The 22412-nt window shown below is 40.3% G+C and overlaps 1 protein-coding gene across 8 annotated transcripts in view; it reads left to right on the top strand.

Moving 5' to 3' along the window:
• Positions 1-22412, top strand: part of Stk3 (serine/threonine kinase 3) — a 270132-nt gene that overhangs the window by 156598 nt on the left and 91122 nt on the right. For all 8 annotated transcript variants that reach the window (XM_008765462.4, XM_039079866.2, XM_039079865.2 and 5 more), the window contains one exon: positions 1096-1221. In XM_008765462.4, the coding sequence (XP_008763684.1) occupies positions 1096-1221 (126 nt within the window). The remainder of the gene's footprint in view (positions 1-1095; positions 1222-22412) is intronic.

Here is a 22412-nt window from a genome sequence, read left to right as displayed (position 1 = left end):
CATATACAGCCACCAAACTAGATAAGATGGATGAAGCAAAGAGGTACAGACTGACAGGAACTGGATGTAGATCTGTTCTGGAGACACAGCCGGAATACAGCAAATACATAGGCGAGTCCCAGCAACAAACCACAAAACTGAGAACGGGACCCCCGTTGAAATAATCAGAGAAAGGACCAAAATAGCTGAAGGGGCTTGAGACCCCATATGAACAACAATGCCAACCAACCAGAGCTCCCAGAGACTAAGCCACTACCCAAAGACTATACATGGACTGACCCTGGACTCCAACCTCATAGGTAGCAGTGAATAGCCTAGTAAGAGCACCAGAGGAAGGGGAAGCCCTTGGTCCTGCCAAGGCTGTACCTTCAGTGAAAGGGATTATTTGGGGGAGGTTGGTAATGGGGGGGACGATTGGGAAGGGAACACCCACATAGAAGGCTCGGGGGAGGGCTTAGGGGGAAATCGGGAAAGGGAATAACATTTAAAATGTAAATAAGAAATACCCGTTTTAATAAAGATGGTAGAAAAAAAGTAAACTTAAAATGTTTTCCTTCTGCTTATCAAAAAGTACGAGATATAAAATAATAGAGAACTTCCTCATTTTTTTTAGATCAGGGAAGTAGAAAGAAACAAGACTAAACCAAAGCAGTGTTTAGGCTGTATTTCTCTGTCCAGGTTGGAAGTTAGCAAACAAGTGAAGACTCAGTGGAGTAGAGAGTAAGAAGGAAGCTCCCCTTTGACCATCGGGTTAAGATTAGTTAAATTCTTTAACAGTGCTAATCATTAGCCATCTTTAAATACTTGAAATACTTTTGCCACCTAATGCCTACTTTTAACAATTATATCTTTAAGATCATCTAATGCTATAATAAGATTATATTTTGCGTGTGAGCTTAGAGTGTTTTGAAATAAGTGAGCTTAAAACATTTTTCCTAAAGCAAATAGAATAGTATTTTTTAATCAATGTATTAGTTTTTAGTAAAATAATCATTATTGTAGTCTATTATCCTGGTTAGCAGTTGTGGGTGTTTTAATATTGTTGGTTGTAAACCAGAAAAATCTTATTTTATACCATTTAACTCTATCTTTCAGCATCCTTTCATCAAGAATGCGAAGCCCGTGTCGATATTGAGAGAGCTGATCACGGAAGGCATGGAAATCAAGGCCAAGCGGCATGAGGAGCAGCAGCGAGAGCTGGAGGACGAGGAGGAAAACTCGGTTTGTGATTAGCCTCAGTAGGCTGATATTTTAAAACATCTGGGTCGTTTTTAATTGATTTTATTTTGTTTCTTAAAATCTTTTGATAGCAGTTGCTAATTTGATGTACAAGTGAGGTTCAAATATTTCTTTTGCTCTCCTTTCTGATGAGAATCAGTGATTAGTGGAAACGTGGAGTTGATTCAGCAGCACTTTATAGGAGCTTCGTACCTTCAGTTTTTGTTACATTTTCATGGTACTTTGACTGGGGCTGGGTGGTTCCTTGCCATGTCTTTCTTTCCTTTATGTTTGTTTGGATTCACTAACTGTACGTTCTGGCTGGCATGGAATATATAGTGGTGTCTGAGAGCAGCACCGAATGCCCTCCTGCATTTCTATGCAGAAAGAACTACTAGAGTAATAAATCCTACTGTAAAGGACTTTGGGCTTGACTGCCCTGGGCCAGCATTTTCTTGCTTCTTATGACTTTTCTTCTGGAAAGCGTCAGTTCTGAATGTGTTAAAGGCCATTTCAGGAAACTGTGCTCACCTGCGCTCTACCTCTAAATATTTTTGCTAACTTTCATTTTCTATCTTGCTGTTGTCTCTTGCCCCGTGTTTCCTCATTTTTGTATGAGTTCTGTCCTTATCCATGTCTTTACAGTTTAGAGGTATTCCAGAGAAAGGCAAGTATAAATCCATGTGTTGCTTTTTTAACTCCAACGATAGGAAGAGAAAAACCAATGATCCAATCAGCATGGCCAAATTAACTGAAGCAATCTTTTTTATTCATGTGCATGCACAGGCTCCCTCCCACTAAGGTCATCATTGGATGTGAGGAAGATAAGACTTTTATAGCTCAGAGTAGGCAGTTTCCAAATGGGGGGATTTGATAGCAAAATAGATGGGACTACAGGAGCGGAGCATAAGCGTGAGAAGTTAGTCCCTGAAGAAAAGACATTGTAGCAAGGTAGACAACACAAGTGACCCCCTCCAGGTCATTATAAGTGGTCATAGAAACAAAGACATGATTGACTGCCATTCCTGGAACAGGCAGTGCAGAACCATTTTAGTTAAGGTTCCAGGCATAGTTCAATCCTTGAAAAATAGAGGTTTGAGCATAAACAGGAATGAATAGTTTGTCTTACTGCAGATGCCTTTTAAGCCTAAGATGGGCAGACTGGTTCTTCAGCTCCCGACATTTTAATGGATTTGCCTGCCAGTTGTTTATTTATTTATAGCTATTTCAAATTTTAAATAGTAAACAAAATATGACGATACTTAATAGCTCTTTATAAATAAGTCTATAGAAAACTTCATTTATTTCAATGGTTACAACTTTTTTGGGGTGACTTTTGTGGAAGCCGTCTGTTCAACCAGAGGCCACACTGGCCAGCAGAACTCCAGGTAGGCTTCCTGCCCATGGACTATCCCTATAGTGCCTACCCAACCCACTCCCAGTTGCTCCACTCCTCCTTGTCACCATATCCCAGCACCCAGTTCTGGTACAGGACCCCCAGGTAGGCAGAAACTTTTGGCTCAGGCAGAGGCCACTCCATCCAGAAGACCAGAGAGGAAGCAGAAACAAAAGGGGGAAAAACCCATCTAACAAAGACAAACTGGGAGTCAGCACCTAGCCCCACAATCGCCACCACCCCCCACCCCCAATGCCCAGATGGACACTCCAACACAGCAGAAACACGAGAAAATGACCTTACAACCAACTTTATGAAGATGATGGAGGTCCTTACAGAAAAAATGAATACATCTCTTTAAGAAACCAAACAAAAGGGGCGGCACAGGTCTTCCTGGTTGCTGCCGCTGCAGAGAGCCCCTGGGCAGCACCCCACGAGCGAACTTGAGCCTCGGGATCACAGGTAAGACCAAATTTTCTGCTGCAAGAAAGCTGCCTGGTGAGCTTGGGACACACGGAAACAGAATTTCTCTAGAACCGGGCACGTTCTGTGTTTACCGGAAGTCCCACACCCGCGGATCCCGGCCCGCAGCAGCTCTCTGCTCCCAGACCCGGTGAGAGAGAGACCCAACCGCCTGGTCAGGTGGGCACTCCTGAGGCTGCAGAGCGGAAGAGACCACCAACACTGCTCACCCCTGCCCACATCCCTGGCCCAAGAGGAAACTGTATAAGGCCTCTGGGCTCCCGTGGGGGAGGGCCCAGGAGCGGCAGGACCCCAGCCAGAGACACCGCCGGACCCTGAAGGAAACAGACCGGATAAACAGTTCTCTGCACCCAAATCCCGTGGGAGGGAGAGCTAAACCTTCAGGGAGGCAGACAGGCCTGGGAAACCAGAAGAGACTGCTCCCTGCACACACATCTCGGACGCCAGAGGAAAAAGCCAAAGACCATCTGGAACCCTGGTGCACTGAAGCTCCCGGAAGGGGCGGCACAGGTCTTCCTGGTTGCTGCCTCTGCAGAGAGCCCCTGGACAGCACCCCACGAGCAAACCTGAGCCTCGGGACCACAGGTAAGACCAAATTTTCTGCTGCAAGAAAGCTGCCTGGTGAACTCAAGACACAGGCCCACAGGAACAGCTGAAGACCTGTAGAGAGGAAAAACTACACGCCCGAAAGCAGAACACTCTGTCCCCATAACTGACTGAAAGAGAGGAAAACAGGTCTACAGCACTCCTGACACACAGGCTTATAGGACAGTCTAGCCACTGTCAGAAATAGCAGAACAAAGTAACACTAGAGATAATCTGATGGCGAGAGGCAAGCGCAGGAACCCAAGCAACAGAAACCAAGACTACATGCCATCATCGGAGCCCAATTCTCCCACCAAAACAAACATGGAATATCCAAACACACCAGAAAAGCAAGATCTAGTTTCAAAATCATATTTGATCATGATGCTGGAGGACTTCAGGAAAGACCTGAACACACTTAGGGAAGCACAGGAAAACATTAATAAACAAGTAAAAGCCTACAGAGAGGAATCGCAAAAATCCCTGAAAGAATTCCAGGAAAACACAATCAAACAGTTGAAGGAATTAAAAATGGAAATAGAAGCAATCAAGAAAGAACACATGGAAACAACCCTGGATATAGAAAACCAAAAGAAGAGACAAGGAGCTGTAGATACAAGCTTCACCAACAGAATACAAGAGATGGAAGAGAGAATCTCAGGAGCAGAAGATTCCATAGAAATCATTGACTCAACTGTCAAAGATAATGTAAAGCGGAAAAAGCTACTGGTCCAAAACATACAGGAAATCCAGGACTCAATGAGAAGATCAAACCTAAGGATAATAGGTATAGAAGAGAGTGAAGACTCCCAGCTCAAAGGACCAGTAAATATCTTCAACAAAATCATAGAAGAAAACTTCCCTAACCTAAAAAAAGAGATACCCATAGACATACAGGAAGCCTACAGAACTCCAAATAGATTGGACCAGAAAAGAAACACCTCCCGTCACATAATTGTCAAAACACCAAACGCACAAAATAAAGAAAGAATATTAAAAGCAGTAAGGGAAAAAGGTCAAGTAACATATAAAGGGAGACCTATCAGAATCACACCAGACTTCTCGCCAGAAACTATGAAGGCCAGAAGATCCTGGACTGATGTTATACAGACCCTAAGAGAACACAAATGCCAGCCCAGATTACTGTATCCAGCAAAACTCTCAATTAACATCGATGGAGAAACCAAGATATTCCATGACAAAACCAAATTTACACAATATCTTTCTACAAATCCAGCACTACAAAGGATAATAAATGGTAAAGCCCAACATAAGGAGGCAAGCTATACCCTAGAAGAAGCAAGAAACTAATCGTCTTGGCAACAAAACAAAGAGAATGAAAGCACACAAACATAACCTCACATCAAATATGAATATAACGGGAAGCAATAATCACTATTCCTTAATATCTCTCAATATCAATGGCCTCAACTCCCCAATAAAAAGACATAGATTAACAAACTGGATACGCAACGAGGACCCTGCATTCTGCTGCCTACAGGAAACACACCTCAGAGACAAAGACAGACACTATCTCAGAGTGAAAGGCTGGAAAACAACTTTCCAAGCAAATGGTCAGAAGAAGCAAGCTGGAGTAGCCATTCTAATATCAAATAAAATCAATTTCCAACTAAAAGTCATCAAAAAAGATAAGGAAGGACACTTCATATTCATCAAAGGAAAAATCAACCAAGATGAACTCTCAATCCTAAATATCTATGCCCCAAATACAAGGGCACCTACATATGTAAAAGAAACCTTACTAAAGCTCAAAACACACATTGCACCTCACACAATAATAGTGGGAGATTTCAACACCCCACTCTCATCAATGGACAGATCATGGAAACAGAAATTAAACAGTGATGTAGACAGACTAAGAGAAGTCATGAGCCAAATGGACTTAACGGATATTTATAGAACATTCTATCCTAAAGCAAAAGGATATACCTTCTTCTCAGCTGCTCCTCATGGTACTTTCTCCAAAATTGACCATATAATTGGTCAAAAAACGGGCCTCAACAGGTACAGAAAGATAGAAATAATCCCATGCGTGCTATCGGACCACCACGGCCTAAAACTGGTCTTCAATAACAATAAGGGAAGAATGCCCACATATACGTGGAAATTGAACAATGCTCTACTCAATGATAACCTGGTCAAGGAAGAAATAAAGAAAGAAATTAAAAACTTTTTAGAATTTAATGAAAATGAAGATACAACATACTCAAACTTATGGGACACAATGAAAGCTGTGCTAAGAGGAAAACTCATAGCGCTGAGTGCCTGCAGAAAGAAACAGGAAAGAGCATATGTCAGCAGCTTGACAGCACACCTAAAAGCTCTAGAACAAAAAGAAGCAAATACACCCAGGAGGAGTAGAAGGCAGGAAATAATCAAACTCAGAGCTGAAATCAACCAAGTAGAAACAAAAAGGACCATAGAAAGAATCAACAGAACCAAAAGTTGGTTCTTTGAGAAAATCAACAAAATAGATAAACCCTTAGCCAGACTAACGAGAGGACACAGAGAGTGTGTCCAAATTAACAAAATCAGAAATGAAAAGGGAGACATAACTACAGATTCGGAGGAAATTCAAAAAATCATCAGATCTTACTATAAAAACCTATATTCAACAAAATTTGAAAATCTTCAGGAAATGGACAATTTCCTAGACAGATACCAGGTATCGAAGTTAAATCAGGAACAGATAAACCAGTTAAACAACCCCATAACTCCTAAGGAAATAGAAGCAGTCATTAAAGGTCTCCCAACCAAAAAGAGCCCAGGTCCAGACGGGTTTAGTGCAGAATTCTATCAAACCTTCATAGAAGACCTCATACCAATATTATCCAAACTATTCCACAAAATTGAAACAGATGGAGCCCTACCGAATTCCTTCTATGAAGCCACAATTACTCTTATACCTAAACCACACAAAGACACAACAAAGAAAGAGAACTTCAGACCAATTTCCCTTATGAATATCGACGCAAAAATACTCAATAAAATTCTGGCAAACCGAATTCAAGAGCACATCAAAACAATCATCCACCATGATCAAGTAGGCTTCATCCCAGGCATGCAGGGATGGTTTAATATACGGAAAACCATCAACGTGATCCATTATATAAACAAACTGAAAGAACAGAACCACATGATCATTTCATTAGATGCTGAGAAAGCATTTGACAAAATTCAACACCCCTTCATGATAAAAGTCCTGGAAAGAATAGGAATTCAAGGCCCATACCTAAACATAGTAAAAGCCATATACAGCAAACCAGTTGCTAACATTAAACTAAATGGAGAGAAACTTGAAGCAATCCCACTAAAATCAGGTACTAGACAAGGCTGCCCACTCTCTCCCTACTTATTCAATATAGTTCTTGAAGTTCTAGCCAGAGCAATCAGACAACAAAAGGAGATCAAAGGGATACAGATCGGAAAAGAAGAGGTTAAAATATCACTATTTGCAGATGACATGATAGTATATTTAAGTGATCCCAAAAGTTCCACCAGAGAACTACTAAAGCTGATAAACAACTTCAGCAAAGTGGCTGGGTATAAAATTAACTCAAATAAATCAGTTGCCTTCCTCTATACAAAAGAGAAACAAGCCGAGAAAGAAATTAGGGAAACGACACCCTTCATAATAGACCCAAATAATATAAAGTACCCTGGTGTGACTTTAACCAAGCAAGTAAAAGATCTGTACAATAAGAACTTCAAGACACTGAGGAAAGAAATTGAAGAAGACCTCAGAAGATGGAAAGATCTCCCATGCTCATGGATTGGCAGGATTAATATGGTAAAAATGGCCATTTTACCAAAAGCAATCTACAGATTCAATGCAATCCCCATCAAAATACCAATCCAATTCTTCAAAGAGTTAGACAGAACAATTTGCAAATTCATCTGGAATAACAAAAAACCCAGGATAGCTAAAGCTATCCTCAACAATAAAAGGACTTCAGGGGGAATCACTATCCCTGAACTCAAGCAGTATTACAGAGCAATAGTGATAAAAACTGCATGGTATTGGTACAGAGACAGACAGATAGACCAATGGAATAGAATTGAAGACCCAGAAATGAACCCACACACCTATGGTCACTTGATTTTTGACAAAGGAGCCAAAACCATCCAATGGAAAAAAGATAGCATTTTCAGCAAATGGTGCTGGTTCAACTGGAGGGCAACATGTAGAAGAATGCAGATCGATCCATCCTTATCACCCTGTACAAAGCTTAAGTCCAAGTGGATCAAGGACCTCCACATCAAACCAGACACACTCAAACTAATAGAAGAAAAACTAGGGAAGCATCTGGAACACATGGGCACTGGAAAAAATTTCCTGAACAAAACACCAATGGCTTATGCTCTAAGATCAAGAATCGACAAATGGGATCTCATAAAACTGCAAAGCTTCTGTAAGGCAAAGGACACTGTGGTTAGGACAAAACGGCAACCAACAGATTGGGAAAAGATCTTTACCAATCCTACAACAGATAGAGGCCTTATATCCAAAATATACAAAGAACTCAAGAAGTTAGACCGCAGGGAAACAAATAACCCTATTAAAAAATGGGGTTCAGAGCTAAACAAAGAATTCACAGCTGAGGAATGCCGAATGGCTGAGAAACACCTAAAGAAATGTTCAACATCTTTAGTCATAAGGGAAATGCAAATCAAAACAACCCTGAGATTTCACCTCACACCAGTGCGATTGGCTAAGATCAAAAACTCAGGTGACAGCAGATGCTGGCGAGGATGTGGAGAAAGAGGAACACTCCTCCATTGCTGGTGGGATTGCAGACTGGTAAAACCATTCTGGAAATCAGTCTGGAGGTTCCTCAGAAAATTGGACATTGAACTGCCTGAGGATCCAGCTATACCTCTCTTGGGCATATACCCAAAAGATGCCTCAACATATAAAAGAGACACGTGCTCCACTATGTTCATCGCAGCCTTATTTATAATAGCCAGAAAATGGAAAGAACCCAGATGTCCTTCAACAGAGGAATGGATACAGAAAATGTGGTACATCTACACAATGGAATATTACTCAGCTATCAAAAACAACGAGTTTATGAAATTCGTAGGCAAATGGTTGGAACTGGAAAATATCATCCTGAGTGAGCTAACCCAATCACAGAAAGACATACATGGTATGCACTCATTGATAAGTGGCTATTAGCCCAAATGCTTGAATTACCCTAGATCCCTAGAACAAACGAAACTCAAGACGGATGATCAAAATGTGAATGCTTCACTCCTTCTTTAAATGAGGAAAAAGAATACCCTTGGCAGGGAAGGGAGAGGCAAAGATTAAAACAGAGACTGAAGGAACACCCATTCAGAGCCTGCCCCACATGTGGCCCATACATATACAGCCACCCAATTAGACAAGATGGATGAAGCAAAGAAGTGCAGACCGACAGGAGCCGGATGTAGATCGCTCCTGAGAGACACAGCCAGAATACAGCAAATATAGAGGCGAATGCCAGCAGCAAACCACTGAACTGAGAATAGGTCCCCTATTGAAGGAATCAGAGAAAGAACTGGAAGAGCTTGAAGGGGCTCGAGACCCCAAAAGTACAACAATGCCAAGCAACCAGAGCTTCCAGGGACTAAGCCACTACCTAAAGACTATACATGGACTGACCCTGGACTCTGACCCCATAGGTAGCAATGAATATCCTAGTAAGAGCACCAGTGGAAGGGGAAGCCCTGGGTCCTGCTAAGACTGAACCCCCAGTGAACTAGTCTATGGGGGGAGGGCGGCAATGGGGGGAGGGTTGGGAGGGGAACACCCATAAGGAAGGGGAGGGGGGAGGGGGATGTTTGCCCGGAAACCGGGAAAGGGAATAACACCCGAAATGTATATAAGAAATACTCAAGTAAATAAAAAAAAAAAAAAAAAAAGAAACCAAAGAAAAGATAAACAACAAATTGTAGGAAGTGAATAAATCCCTTAAGGAAAGCCAAGAAAAATAAGCAGTTGAGGAAAATTAATAAAACTGGTCAAGGCCTGAAAATGGAAATAGAAACAATAAACAAAACACAAACTGAGGGGATTCTGTAAATGGAACATCTAGTAAGTGAACAGGAACAGCAGACTCAAGCATCACTAACAATACAGGAGACAGAAGAGAAAACTCTCAGGCATTGAAGGTACAACAGAAGAAGTGCATACATCAGTGAAGGAAAATACTATGACTGTGACAACTCTTATAGGAGTAACATTTAATTGTTGCTGGTTTATTTAATCCATTATCATCGTGGCGGTGGGAAGTAGGGCGACCTGCAGGCAGATGTGGCACTGAAGAAGCAACTGAGAGGTCTACATCTGGCTCAGCAGGCAACAGACCTCAAAGCCCATCTCCTAGTTATACATCCTTCACTAAATCCATACCTACTCCAGGAGGCCACACCTCCTATTATTGTCACTCCCTATGGGACTCTGGGGACTGCTTTTATTCAAAACACCACCCAAAAAAGGTTAACTATAGCCATGAAAACACAGACAGTAAGTAATCTTACACCAGCAAATCCAAGAGATGGACACACATCACTACCACCACTACCATCAGCAACAGAAAATAACAGGAATTAAAATTCATTGGTCCTGGATAACTCTCAATATCAATGGCCTTGTTTGCCAATAAAGAGACTAACAATGCATGTGAAATAGGGATCTATCCTCTGCAGACAAGAAACACTCTTCAGCATCAAAGATACATATTACTTCAGAGTAAAGGGTTAGAAAAAAGATTTTCCAAGCAACTGGATCTGAGAAAAAAGCTGGTGTGGCCATTCTAATATCTAATAAATTAGACTTAAAATTAACATTAATCAAAAGAGACAGAGAAAGACACTTGATAAGTATCAAAGGAAAAATCCACCAAGGTAATCTTCAGTTCTTAATATCTTTGCCCCAAACTCAAGGGCACCCATACTGACCTTCACACATTGATAGTGGGAAACGTTAATACTCCACTTTCACCAGTGGACAGGTCATTCAGACAAAAGCCAAACAAATTACTGGAGCTAAAAGATGTTATGAACCAAATGACCCACCTACAACCTAGTTCCTGAAATAATGACTCAGATTATTTATGTATGAATGCCTAGCTTGTTCCCTTCCTAGCTCATAACTTCATTAACTTGTTTATTTTAGTCTATGAGTGTCACATGTCTAGTTACCTCTTTTCAGTTTCATGTGCCTTTCTCCTCAGAGTTTGGGTCAGTCTCTTCCTGCAACTGGATCTATCCCAGAATTCCTCTCTCCCAGCCAGAACTCCTACCTTCTGTTTCCTGCCGCAGCTTTTATTGACAAGTGATGGTTCCATATAGTACACAAGAGACTCTCTCTACATCTTATGGAACATCTCTAAAATTAACCACATGCTTGATCATAAAATAAAACTCAACAAATAAAGTTGGAATAACCCCCGATATTGTATCAGATCACTACAGATTAAAGGCAGATTCCAACAAAAACAGAAACAACTGAAAGTCTACAAATTCATGGGCACTAAATAATCTACTTTTACTGAAGAACTACTGGGTCAAGGCAGAAAGAAAGAAAGAAAGAAAGAAAGAAAGAAAGAAAGAAAGAAAGAAAGAAAGAAAGAAAGAAAGAAAGAAAGAAAGAAAGAAAGAAATTAAAGACTTCTTAGAATTCAGTGAAAATGAATGCACAGCATCCCCAAACTTATGGTACACAATGAAAGCAGTGCTAAGAGGAAACTTCATAGCACTAAGTGCCTTCATAAAGAAATTGGAGAGATCTCATACTAGCAACTTTGTAGCACACCTGGGGCTCTAGAACAAAAATAAGGAAGCTCACTCAAGAGGAGTAGATGGCAGAAAGTAATCCATTGAGGGCTTAGATCAATAAACTAGAAACAAAGAATACAAAGAATCAATGGAACAAAAAGCAGGTTCTTTGAGAAAATCAGCAAGATAGACAATCCTTGTCCAAACTAACTAAAAGACAGAAAGGATAAACAGATTAACAAGATGAGGCACATAGCCATAGGTAGAGTGGAAATCCAAAGCATCGTTGGATCATACTTTAAATACCTGTACTCCATAAAATAGGACAAACTTTAAAAAAATGAATAATTTTTCTGATAGATACTACTTACCAAAGTTAAATCGAGTTCAGATAAACAATTTAAATAGATGTATAACCCCTAAGGAAATAGAATTAGTCTATTTTTCTCCCTCCCTACCCCCCCAAACAAAACCCTCAGGGCCAGATGGTTTTAGTACAGAATTCTACCAGACTTTTAAAGAAGAGCTAATGCCAGTAGTCCTCAAGTCATCCCACAATAGAAACACAAAAGGAGCATTGCTAGATTTATTTAATGACACCACTGTCTTCCTGATACCCAAAGCATGCAAAGATTCAACAGAGACTAGCATATCAATTTACCACAAGAACATAGATGCCAAAATACACAATAAAGTACACATACACAGAATCCAAGAACACATCAAAAAGATTGTCTTCTATGATTAAATAGGTTTCATTCCAGAGATTGAGAGATTCAGAGATGATTCAAAATTGAAAATCTACTTGGAACAGTTAATAGTTTCTACTCTTTTGTTATAACTAATACAAGTCTTAAATTATTCATATCTTGTCTTGAAAGGGTCAGTTTCCTTTCAAATATTCCCATCTGTGTCACACTTTTCTTTTATTCATATACCTTGACTTTGACCTTGTTTCTAACTAAATAGTATCTTGGCTTATATTAAGAGATTTTCCCCTTTCCTTGACCTAGCAATGTTATAACTTTTCATGTATTAACTATTAATGAAGGGCAACATGCATAGATTGCTTTACTCTGACCTAAATCCAATCAATTTCAGTATGGCAGAAAAACTCAGTTCACCCTGTAACACCACATTGTTAGCATGTTCTACAATTTATTTCTGATAAAACATGTTCTACAATTTATTTCTGAGTTGAAGTGGAAAATGGCAAAAGATAACAATGTGTAATTGTTTATTTTTTTTAAATGTAATAACACTTATGTGATGAATCTAAAAGTAAATGCTCAGAGTCATTTGTAAGTTTAATAGAAATTATTTAGCCATCAATACCTCATAATCCATACTCTAGTAGATAGCTAGTAGCAATGGTGAATTTTCCTTAATATTATTTGAGGGAAGAGGAAAATAATCATTATTTACACTATTCTATATACAATAATAGAGTAACCACAGCCTTGTTTATATTAGATATTAAAATTTTCAAGTATATAGTAGTCAATATGCTAGATCATGGTCTAAATTAATTTTAATTTTAAAAATTTTAACTGAAATATAATTACATCATTTTTCCTTTCCCATTCCTCCCTCAATTTCAATCTCTTCCCACATGCTCTCTTTCCAACCCCTCCCATGTTCATTCTCTAATGCCCTCCCTAATTCATGTTTTTTCCTTTTATTATTATTGTAATATATACAGGGACACATAAATATATAAATAAAATCTGCTGAGTCCAAAAAAAAAATTGAAAATCAGTGTTACCTACCATACAGTAACAGTAACCATAAAAAACCAATCTACCAAACCACACTAGTGCAGCTCTCTTGGGCCACATGGCATCTGTCAGGTATTTTTATCTCAACTGCTAAGCTCCAATCTTCATCCCACTCTGCTGCCAGCTACTCTCTGAGCCCAGCTGCAGCCACTCTCTTGTAACTCTCTTGTGGATTCTGTTCACATTCCCAGCATTCACCCCTGTGGTTATAGTCACAACTCCCAGTACCCCATTAAAATCAAAACTCAGTAAGCTTGTACTTTAGCAATCAGATTTCTATCAGTAAGTCCTCACCCCACAAAATGTCCACACAATAAATTTACAACCAATTAATATTAATGTAAACTGCTCACCTAGATAAGACAAATTGTCCTGTAGAAATATTCATAACTACCTGTGGCCCTTTAAGGCCACACAGATCTGGGTCATCCTTCTCCTGCGTCTTGGTTCTTCCTTTTATCCTCTCCTCCCTTCAAAACTCTGTGCCTGCCTTACTTTCTCACTGCCCAATCACAGGGCTTTCCTTGTCTTGTGCCAGCCCTCATCTGCATAAAGACAACGACCCACACCACAGAAACAAACTGAAGAAAACACAAACACATGATCATTCATTTGACTTTGAAAGCTTTTGACAAAATCCAACAGCCCTTTGCGATAAAAGGCTTGGAGAGTTCGGGGATGCAAGGGACATACATAACCATAATGGCAGTTTACAGGAGGTGGATAGCCCACATCAAATTTAATGGAGAGAAACTCAAACAATTCCACTAGCATCGGGAACAAGAGAAGACTAACCACTCTCCATAGCTAGTCAATATTGTACTTAAATTTCTGAAGGAGATCAAAGGAATAAAATCTGAAAGAAAGTAAATGTATATTTATTGTGCTATTTGCAGATGATATATTAGTATGCATAAGTGACCCCAAAAGTTCTCCCAGAGAGCTCCTACAGATGATAAACAGCTTTAGTGAAGAGAGTGGATACAAGATCAACTCAAACAAAAAAGTATCCCTTCTACATATAAATGGCAAACGGGTTTAGAAAGAACACCCTTCACAACAGCCACAGGCAGTAAAAAATATCTCAGGATCTCTGACCACGCAAGTGAAAGGCCTACTCAACAAGAACTTCAAGTCTTTGAAGGAAGATATCAGAAGATGGAATCTCCTATGCTCATGGATATTATTATTATTATTATTATTATTATTAGTAGTAGTAGTAGTAGTAGTAGTAGTAGTAGTAGTAATAGTAATAGTAGTATTACCATAATAAAAATGGCAATTTTACCATTGGCAGTTTTAAGCTATCTACAGATTCGGCACAATCCCCATCAATATTTCAACACAATTCTTTACACACCTTGAAAGGACATTACTCAATCTTATATGGAAAACAAAAGCCCAGGATAGCTTAAAGAATCTTGCATAGCAAAAGAACTTCCAGAGGTGTCCCTGTCCTTGATTTCAGGTTGTAATACGGAGCTATAGTAATAAAAACTACATGTTATTAGCATTTAAAAAGATGGGTTGATCAATGGAGTAGAATCAAACTGAAGACCCAGATGTAAATCTACAAACCTATGGACATTGATTTTTGATAAAGAAGCCAGAAATATACAGTGGAAAACAGAAAGCATCTTCTATAAATGGTGCGGATCTAATTGGATGTCAGCAGGTTAGAAGAATGTAAATAGTCCATATCTACCACCCTGCACAAAGCTCGAGTCCAAGCGGATCACAGACCTCATCCTAATACCAGATACAGTTAACTTCATAGAAGAGAAAGCAGTGAATAGCCTTGAGAGCGTTGGCATAGGAGAAACTTCTCTAACAGAAAACTAATAGCACAGTTGCTAAGATTGGCAATTGATAAATTGAACCTAATGAAAATGAAAAGTAAAGGAGTGTAAGGTTTAAAAAAAAACCTTCATCACTGAGAGAAAATGGAGCCTACAGAATGGGAAAAGATCTTTATCAACTCTACATCTGATAGAGGACAAATACCCAAAATATGTAAAGAACTTAAGAAATCAAATATTCAGTTAAAAATGGAGTGCAGATCTAAATAGAGAATTCTCAACAGACTCAGAAACACTTAAAGAAATATTCAACATTCTTAGTCATTAGAAAAATGCAAGTCAAAACTACTTTAAGACTTTTGTCTTATTCGTGTCAGAATGACCACAATCAAAAACACAAGTGACAGCTCATGCTGGCAAGGACGTGGTACACAGAGAACACTCCTCCATTGCCAGTGGGAGTGCAGACGTGTACCCACTATGGAAATCAATATGGCAGTTTCTCAGAAAATTGGAAATTGATCTGACTATACCACTTCTGGGTACATACCTAAAGGATGCTCCATCCTAACACAAGGACACTTGCTCAATTCAGCTTTATTCATAATGGCCAGAAACTAGAAACAACCCAGATGTCCCTCAAGTGAAGAATGGATAAAGAAAATGCGGTACATTTACACTATGGAGTATTACTCAGCTGTTAAAAATTAATGACATCATGACATGTGTTTGCAAGTGGATGCAACTAGAAAAAAATCGTGAGTGAGGTAACCCAGGCCTAGAAAGACCAACATGGGGTTGGGGATTTGGCTCAGCGGTAGAGCGCTTGCCTAGCATGCGCAAGGCCCTGGGTTCGGTCCCCAGCTCTGAAAAAAAGAATAAAAAAAGAAAGACCAACATGATATGTGCACACTTTTACATAGATGTTAGCTGTTAAGTAAAAGATAATCATGTTACATTGACAGAAAGGCTAAGTAACCAGGAGGGCTCAAGTGGGCACCACATGGATCTCCTTGGGAAGAGGAAATAAAGTAGATTTTGCTGGTGGACAGTGGTGAGTGAGGATGGGAACAGTGGGGATCAGGTGGGAAGTGAGCAAGAAGGAGAGAAGAATATTGGCAGAGAAGACAGGAATTACGAGGCATTTGGTGAGTGATGTGGAACCCTAGTACAGCGGAATCTCCCTCGAACCTATGAGAGTGACCATAGCAAAGACTTCTAGTAATAGAGGATATGGAGCCTGAACCAGCCAACTTCTATAAACTAGCAAAGGTTCCTAGCAGTTGGACTGGGACATCAGCCCAGCCACAAAACCTTGACCTACAATCTGTCCTGCCTGCAAAACATGCTGGGGAATGGTGGTTCAGAACTTGTTTGTGTGGTCAACCAATGACTGGTCCAACTTGTGGCCTGCCCCAAGAAAGGGAGCTCACATCTGACACTGCCTGAATGGCCAGGAACCAGAGGCTAGACAGTCCAGATACCTAGGCTAGAACCCAAACATGACTGACAAAAGTTAAGTAAGGAAGTAAGGAAGTAGTACAGTCAATGAATGGTTCCTTGTAACTTTATTTTTTTAATTTCATTTTAATGAAGGTTCTTAAACATTTTAACTTCCCTTTTAGCCCATCACCCCCAAGAGGTAGTGGGAAAGAAAGGATATGGGGGAAGTGAACCCATTTAGAAGGGTTCTTTGGAGCAACTCCCATCTGTGTTGTCTGGAAATTGGAAGTTCAGCGCTTCAGCTAAACATTCCTTCATGACTCTGCATTAGTCTTTGACCTGTGTCCACTTCAGGAAAACACTCCATCATGTGTTTGCCCCAGCAAAACATCATCCAACACAACTGACTGTCCAAAGAACCCTTAAGTTTCCACTTCAGTTCCTAGTGATGTTTTGCTATACTAGCCCAGTTGTCATTTGAGAGGCTTCATCTAGCAGTTGGTGGGAACAGATGCAGACAGCTCCATGCAAACACTGGGCAGAGCTTGGGGGATCCTGTGGAAGAGAGGGAGGAAGGATTATCAGAGCCAGAGTGGTTGAGGACACCACAAGAACATGGCCCAACAGAATCAACTAACCAGGGTTTAGGAGTTTACAGAGATTGAATCAACAGTCAGGGAACGTGCATGGGTCTGATCTAGGTCCTCTGCATATATGTTACAGTTGTATAGTGTGTTGTTCTTGTGGAACTCCTAACAATGGGTGTAGGGTGTCTCTGACTCTGCCTGCTCTTGGGAACCTTTCCCTTGATATGAGAGTTTGTCTGTAATCTTACTATAACTTGATATGCCAAGTTTGGTTGATATCCCTGCTCTTGTTTTTGAATGAAAATGGAGTGGATTTGGGGAAGAGTGCTGGGGGAGGGGACTGGGAGGAGTCAAGGGAGAGAAAACTGTGGTAGGGAAGTAATGAGAGAAGAATAAATTAAAAACAACAACAAACAAAAAACGTTTTGAGTGCCCATGAGTTAGTAACATTTTCCTTTATTCTGCCAGGTTATAAATTTAAGTTATCCAAGAAAAGAGGGTAAACCTTCCATAGCATTAGAGAAACAGTTAAACAAACAAACGTGGTAGAAAGCAAGTAAGACAATTTATATACCAAGATTTTAGTGATGACAGTAGAGCCATGATACTGTCTTTGAATGAGTGGCAGTTCTCTTACAAAATAGCTTGTGTGTTGCGGAGTAGTGATGTCTTAGCCTGTCCCCAAGTCTGCTCTCCCATAAAACAGCTGCAGGCTAATACCCATGCCAATGGTAATGTGATTAACTTAACATCTGTGCTTGTGGAGTCAAGGTGGTGGTTTTGCAGCTCTTATGTGAGTCAAGCTTACCTGTTTCCTTTGGCTCCTGACAGTTCTTCTTTTGGATTTGTTACTATTTGGGGGATTCATTTGGCTGAGACTTACTGAGGCAAGGTGTCAAGGATTGGCTTTAGGATATGGCGGAAAGGTTGGTTAGACATTTTGTGTCCCATCTGTTTTCACTGGTAACTTTCCTCATGACCCCTCCTTTTATTTAAAAGATGAAAGGCTTTTCCATCCTAGGGCAGACCCCTGTGGCCAGCTTCTGCATTACATTAACGGTTAGCTCAGCACCTGTGCCTCCTTGATACCTTTACAGTTTTAGACCAGAAGCTTGTTCAGTCCTTCTCTGGTCAGTGGGCTGATAGGACCTAGTACAACTTTGACATTTGTTCATTGAAACTTTTTGTAAAGATAAATATTGAAGTAAAAATGCTACTTTAAGTTTCTAGAACTTTGAATGTATTGTGTTGAGTGCTTTAAGAGATGTGTATGTCTTATATTCATACCAAATGTGGCTTTTACTTTTCCACTCTCAGTGAATGCAGTTTTCAGAGAATTTATGAGTTAGAGAAATAACAAAGTATTTTTCCAAATTTAATTTTCTTTTATATAGCTTGCTATAGTTGGAGTCCATCACTTTTCAATGTGGCCTTTTTGAGAACCAGTTCAAAATACATCATCAAAAAAATTAAAGCTATAAAAAAATTAAAGCTATATACACCTGTGTATGTGTACTTATCCTTTAATTTTTTTAAAAAGGTATGGGTTGTGAGGAATTTTGCCACATGAGAAGGATTCACCAAGTTTTTATCGACATCTATGTAATGATGTAGTCATTGTCACTGCCCAGTCAGCTTCCTTATCTCCTTCTCCCATTGGCTCCCTTCCTAATGAGACCCTCCTACTGTCATGTCTTTCCTTTTGTGTGTGGTCTGCTGAGTGTAGTTATTATTACTTCCCTGAGCCTGGGTCATACAGATGATTATCTATAGCTACACAGCCGAATAAAGAAACACCCTCCCTCAACACTAATTGCTGGTGGGCCTTTTGGAAAACGAAGCTCTCGTGGTCTCTCTCCTCACCAGTGATGAAATGACAACTGGCCCCATCTTGTGCACACCTGTGCAGATAACCACGGCTGCAGGGAGTTTCTGTGCGCAGTGGTGCTGGCCTGTCCAGTACACATCCATTTGCTGCACAGTTCCCAGCCTTGGCTCTTCCTCTTCTGTGATGTCTCCTGAGCCTCAGAGGGTGTGCTGCTGGGCACCTTACATCGCTTTGGTTACTTTTGAGTTTCTGCATTGACCACCTGTTTTAGTAAGACTTCTCTGATGAATGCTGGGTAAAGACCTAGTCTATAGGTATAAACATGAATATTTAGAAGGCACTTTGACAGCATGACTGTTTATCAAAACACAAATAGTAGATCAACCCTGAGGGCCTTTACCTGCTTAGTGAGGGGCTTCTGAGCAGGCTTCCAGGACCAGGCATGAGCTGTCTCCCAGGGATTGAGGATTCCTGTAGTCAGACGACTATTCACTATAGGGCATGTTTTGCCTGGTAGGTCATTGTAGCCCATAAGCTTTATAGCTGATTAAGGCTATCAAAGACCTTTTGAGAGCATAAAGGCTAGCACTGTGGAGAAGCTTCCAACTCAGCTCCCCTCTAGTAATGCTTTCTTTAGGAACACGGTCAAGTTCTGGTGGAAGCTGAGAGCAATGGGATTATTAGAGGTGCTAGAATTATTGTACAATTTCTTTTTAGTTAATCAAATTGCAAACATAGATTTTGTTGCTTTTTAAATTTACTTTTTCCTTAATCACTTTACATCTTGATCAGTCCTCCCTCTTACCCCCCCCCCACCATCTGTCACCCCCTCACACAATCCTTTCTCAATCTTCCTTCTCTGAGCAGGTAGGGCCCCCTGAGTATCTCCCTACCCGGGTACTTCAAGTCTCTATTAAGCTAGTGACTTCCTCTCCCACTGGGGCCAGACAAGGCAGCCCAGCTAGAAGAACATATCCCATGTGCAGGCAGTAGCTTTTGGGATAGCCCCATTCCAGTTGTTCAGGACACACAGGAAGATCAAGTGGCACATCTGCTACACATGTGTGGAGAGGCCTAGCTCTAGCCTTTGCACGTTTTTTTTGGTTCGTGGGTTAGTGTCTCTGTTGCTTCACTGGGGTTCCTGCCTGGCTACAGGAGGTGGCCTCTTCAGGTTCCATATCCCAGTGTAGTGAGTCACAGCCAAAGTCACCCCGAATGATTCTTGGACACCTCTCTTACCACTGTCTTGTCTTGAATATGCCCTCCACCTCCTCAACCCTGTCAGTTACAGATTTCCATTCATTCTCATGGCCATCTTTACATCTCTCCTATCCTTCTCCATACCTGATCCTGAGCCCTCCTTCCCCTTTCCATCTCCTCCCTCTCCTAGGCCCCTCCCTCGGTCTGCCTCTTAGGACTATTTTATTCCCCTTCTAAGTGAGATCCATGCATCCTGGCTCATACCTTCCTTCTATTTTAGTTTATTTGGGTCTGTGGAGTATAGAATGGTACCTGTATTTTATGGCTTATATCCACTTATAAGTGAGTACATACCGTGTGTGTCCTTTTGGGACTGGATTACCTTCACCAGGATAATATTCTCAACTTCGATCCATTTGCCTGAAAAATTCATGTCTTTGTTTTTTTTTAATAACTGAATAGTACTCCATTGTGTAGATGTACCATATTTTCTGTTTGCAGCAAAATGCTGGGTCCTCTTTACGTATCCAGTCTGTTAGTCTATGTCTTTTTATTGGGGAATTGAGTCCATTGATGGTAACAGATATTAAGGAATAGTGATCGTTGTTTCTTGTTATTTTTATTGTTAGAGGTGGAACTATGTTTGTGTGGCTCTCTTCTTTTTGGTATCATTGCAAGATTAAGTTCTTGCTTTTTCTAAGATGTAGTTTCCCTCCATATGTTGGAGTTTTCCATCTATTATCCTTTGTAGGGCTTTTGTGTAGAAAGATATTGTGTGAATTTAGTTTTGTCATGGAATATCTTGGTTTCTCCATCTATGTTAATTGAGAGTTTTGCAGGATACAGTAACCTGGGCTGGCATTTGTGTTCTCTTAGGGTCTGTATGACATCTGCCCAGGATCTTCTAGCTTTCATAGTCTCTGGTGCGAAGTCTGGTGTAATTCTGATAGGTCTGCCTTTATATGTTACTGGACCTTTTTCCCTTACTGCTTTTAATATTCTTTCTTTGTTTTGTGCATTTGATGTTTTGACTATTATGTGACGGGAGGAGTTTCGTTTCTGATCCAATCTATTTAGAGTTCTGTAGGCTTCTTGTATGTTTATGGGCATCTCTTTCTTTAGGTTAGGGAAGTTTTCTTCTATAATTTTGTTGAAGATATTTACTGGTCCTTTGAGTTGGGAGTCTTCACTCTCTTCTATACCTATTATCCTTAGGTTTGATCTTCTCATTGTGTCCTGGATTTCCTGGATGTTTTGGGTTAGAATCTTTTTGCATTTTACATTATCTTTGACCTTTGTGTTGATGATTTCTATGGTATCTCCTGCCCCTGAGATTCTCTCTTTTATCTCTTGTATTCTATTGGAGATGCTGTGTCTATAACTCCCGATCTCTTTCCTGTATCCTTGCATCTATGACACCTGATCTCTTCCCTGGGTTTTCTATCTCCAGGGTTATCTCCCTTTGTGCTTTCTTTATTGTTTCCATTTAGTTTTCTATTCATCAACACGGAATGACTCATTTTGCTTGGATCTTTCTTGTACCAGTGTGTACAAATCTTATGTACTTTTTTTATTTCTATTATACCCAAGTCTGGTATTTCTATTTTTCTCATGTTATTGAAAAATTTAATTTCCAGTTTCAGTTATTGATTAGTGCCGCAACAGGAAGCCATTGAGTTTTCTGTGGTGGCCTGTGCTTTCTGTCCTTTCCATGCATTGACTTCAGGTCATTATAGAGACTTCTGAGATATTTAATCAGGCACTTATGTCCTCTGTGAATAGTTTTAATTCTTCCTGTCCAGTTTATGTAACTAGTTTTTTCCTATTGCATCAACCAGGCTTCACTTTCCTCTGACTCTGTATGATTCATGTTGTTTTAGAGTTATATCTTTCCTCCACTTGTAAGTACTGGTATAGAAGAAAGATTCTTTCTGTAGGTAGCCTACAGCTCATGAGCAGCCCAGGTGAGCTGATAGTGGCCCTGATGCTGTAGCAGCCGGAGGTTTGCTGGGTACATGAGGAACAGGATTGTCTCCATTGCTTTATGCACAAAGTACTTCACAGAACTCCCTTTCTATTTCCTCCTGACTTGTCACACTGCTGGCACTCTCTGGGCCTCGCATCTTGAGCGAAACCTGTAGCTATCTTTTGACTATTTTATGTATCACATCCAGCATGTGTTATACAACAGCCAGAACCTTTGTCCTATATTTTAACGCTGTAGCTGAAGTATTCTATGTGCCTTCCTGGGTAATTCACTGCCTTAGTGTGTATTTAATTTCAAGTATTGATGACTCATCCAAGTCATTT

Source organism: Rattus norvegicus, chromosome 7 (assembly GCF_036323735.1).
Source record: "Rattus norvegicus strain BN/NHsdMcwi chromosome 7, GRCr8, whole genome shotgun sequence".
Lineage (NCBI taxonomy): Eukaryota > Metazoa > Chordata > Mammalia > Rodentia > Muridae > Rattus > Rattus norvegicus.
Note: the sequence above shows the minus strand (reverse complement) of the source record. Positions and strands in the feature narration are given on the sequence as shown.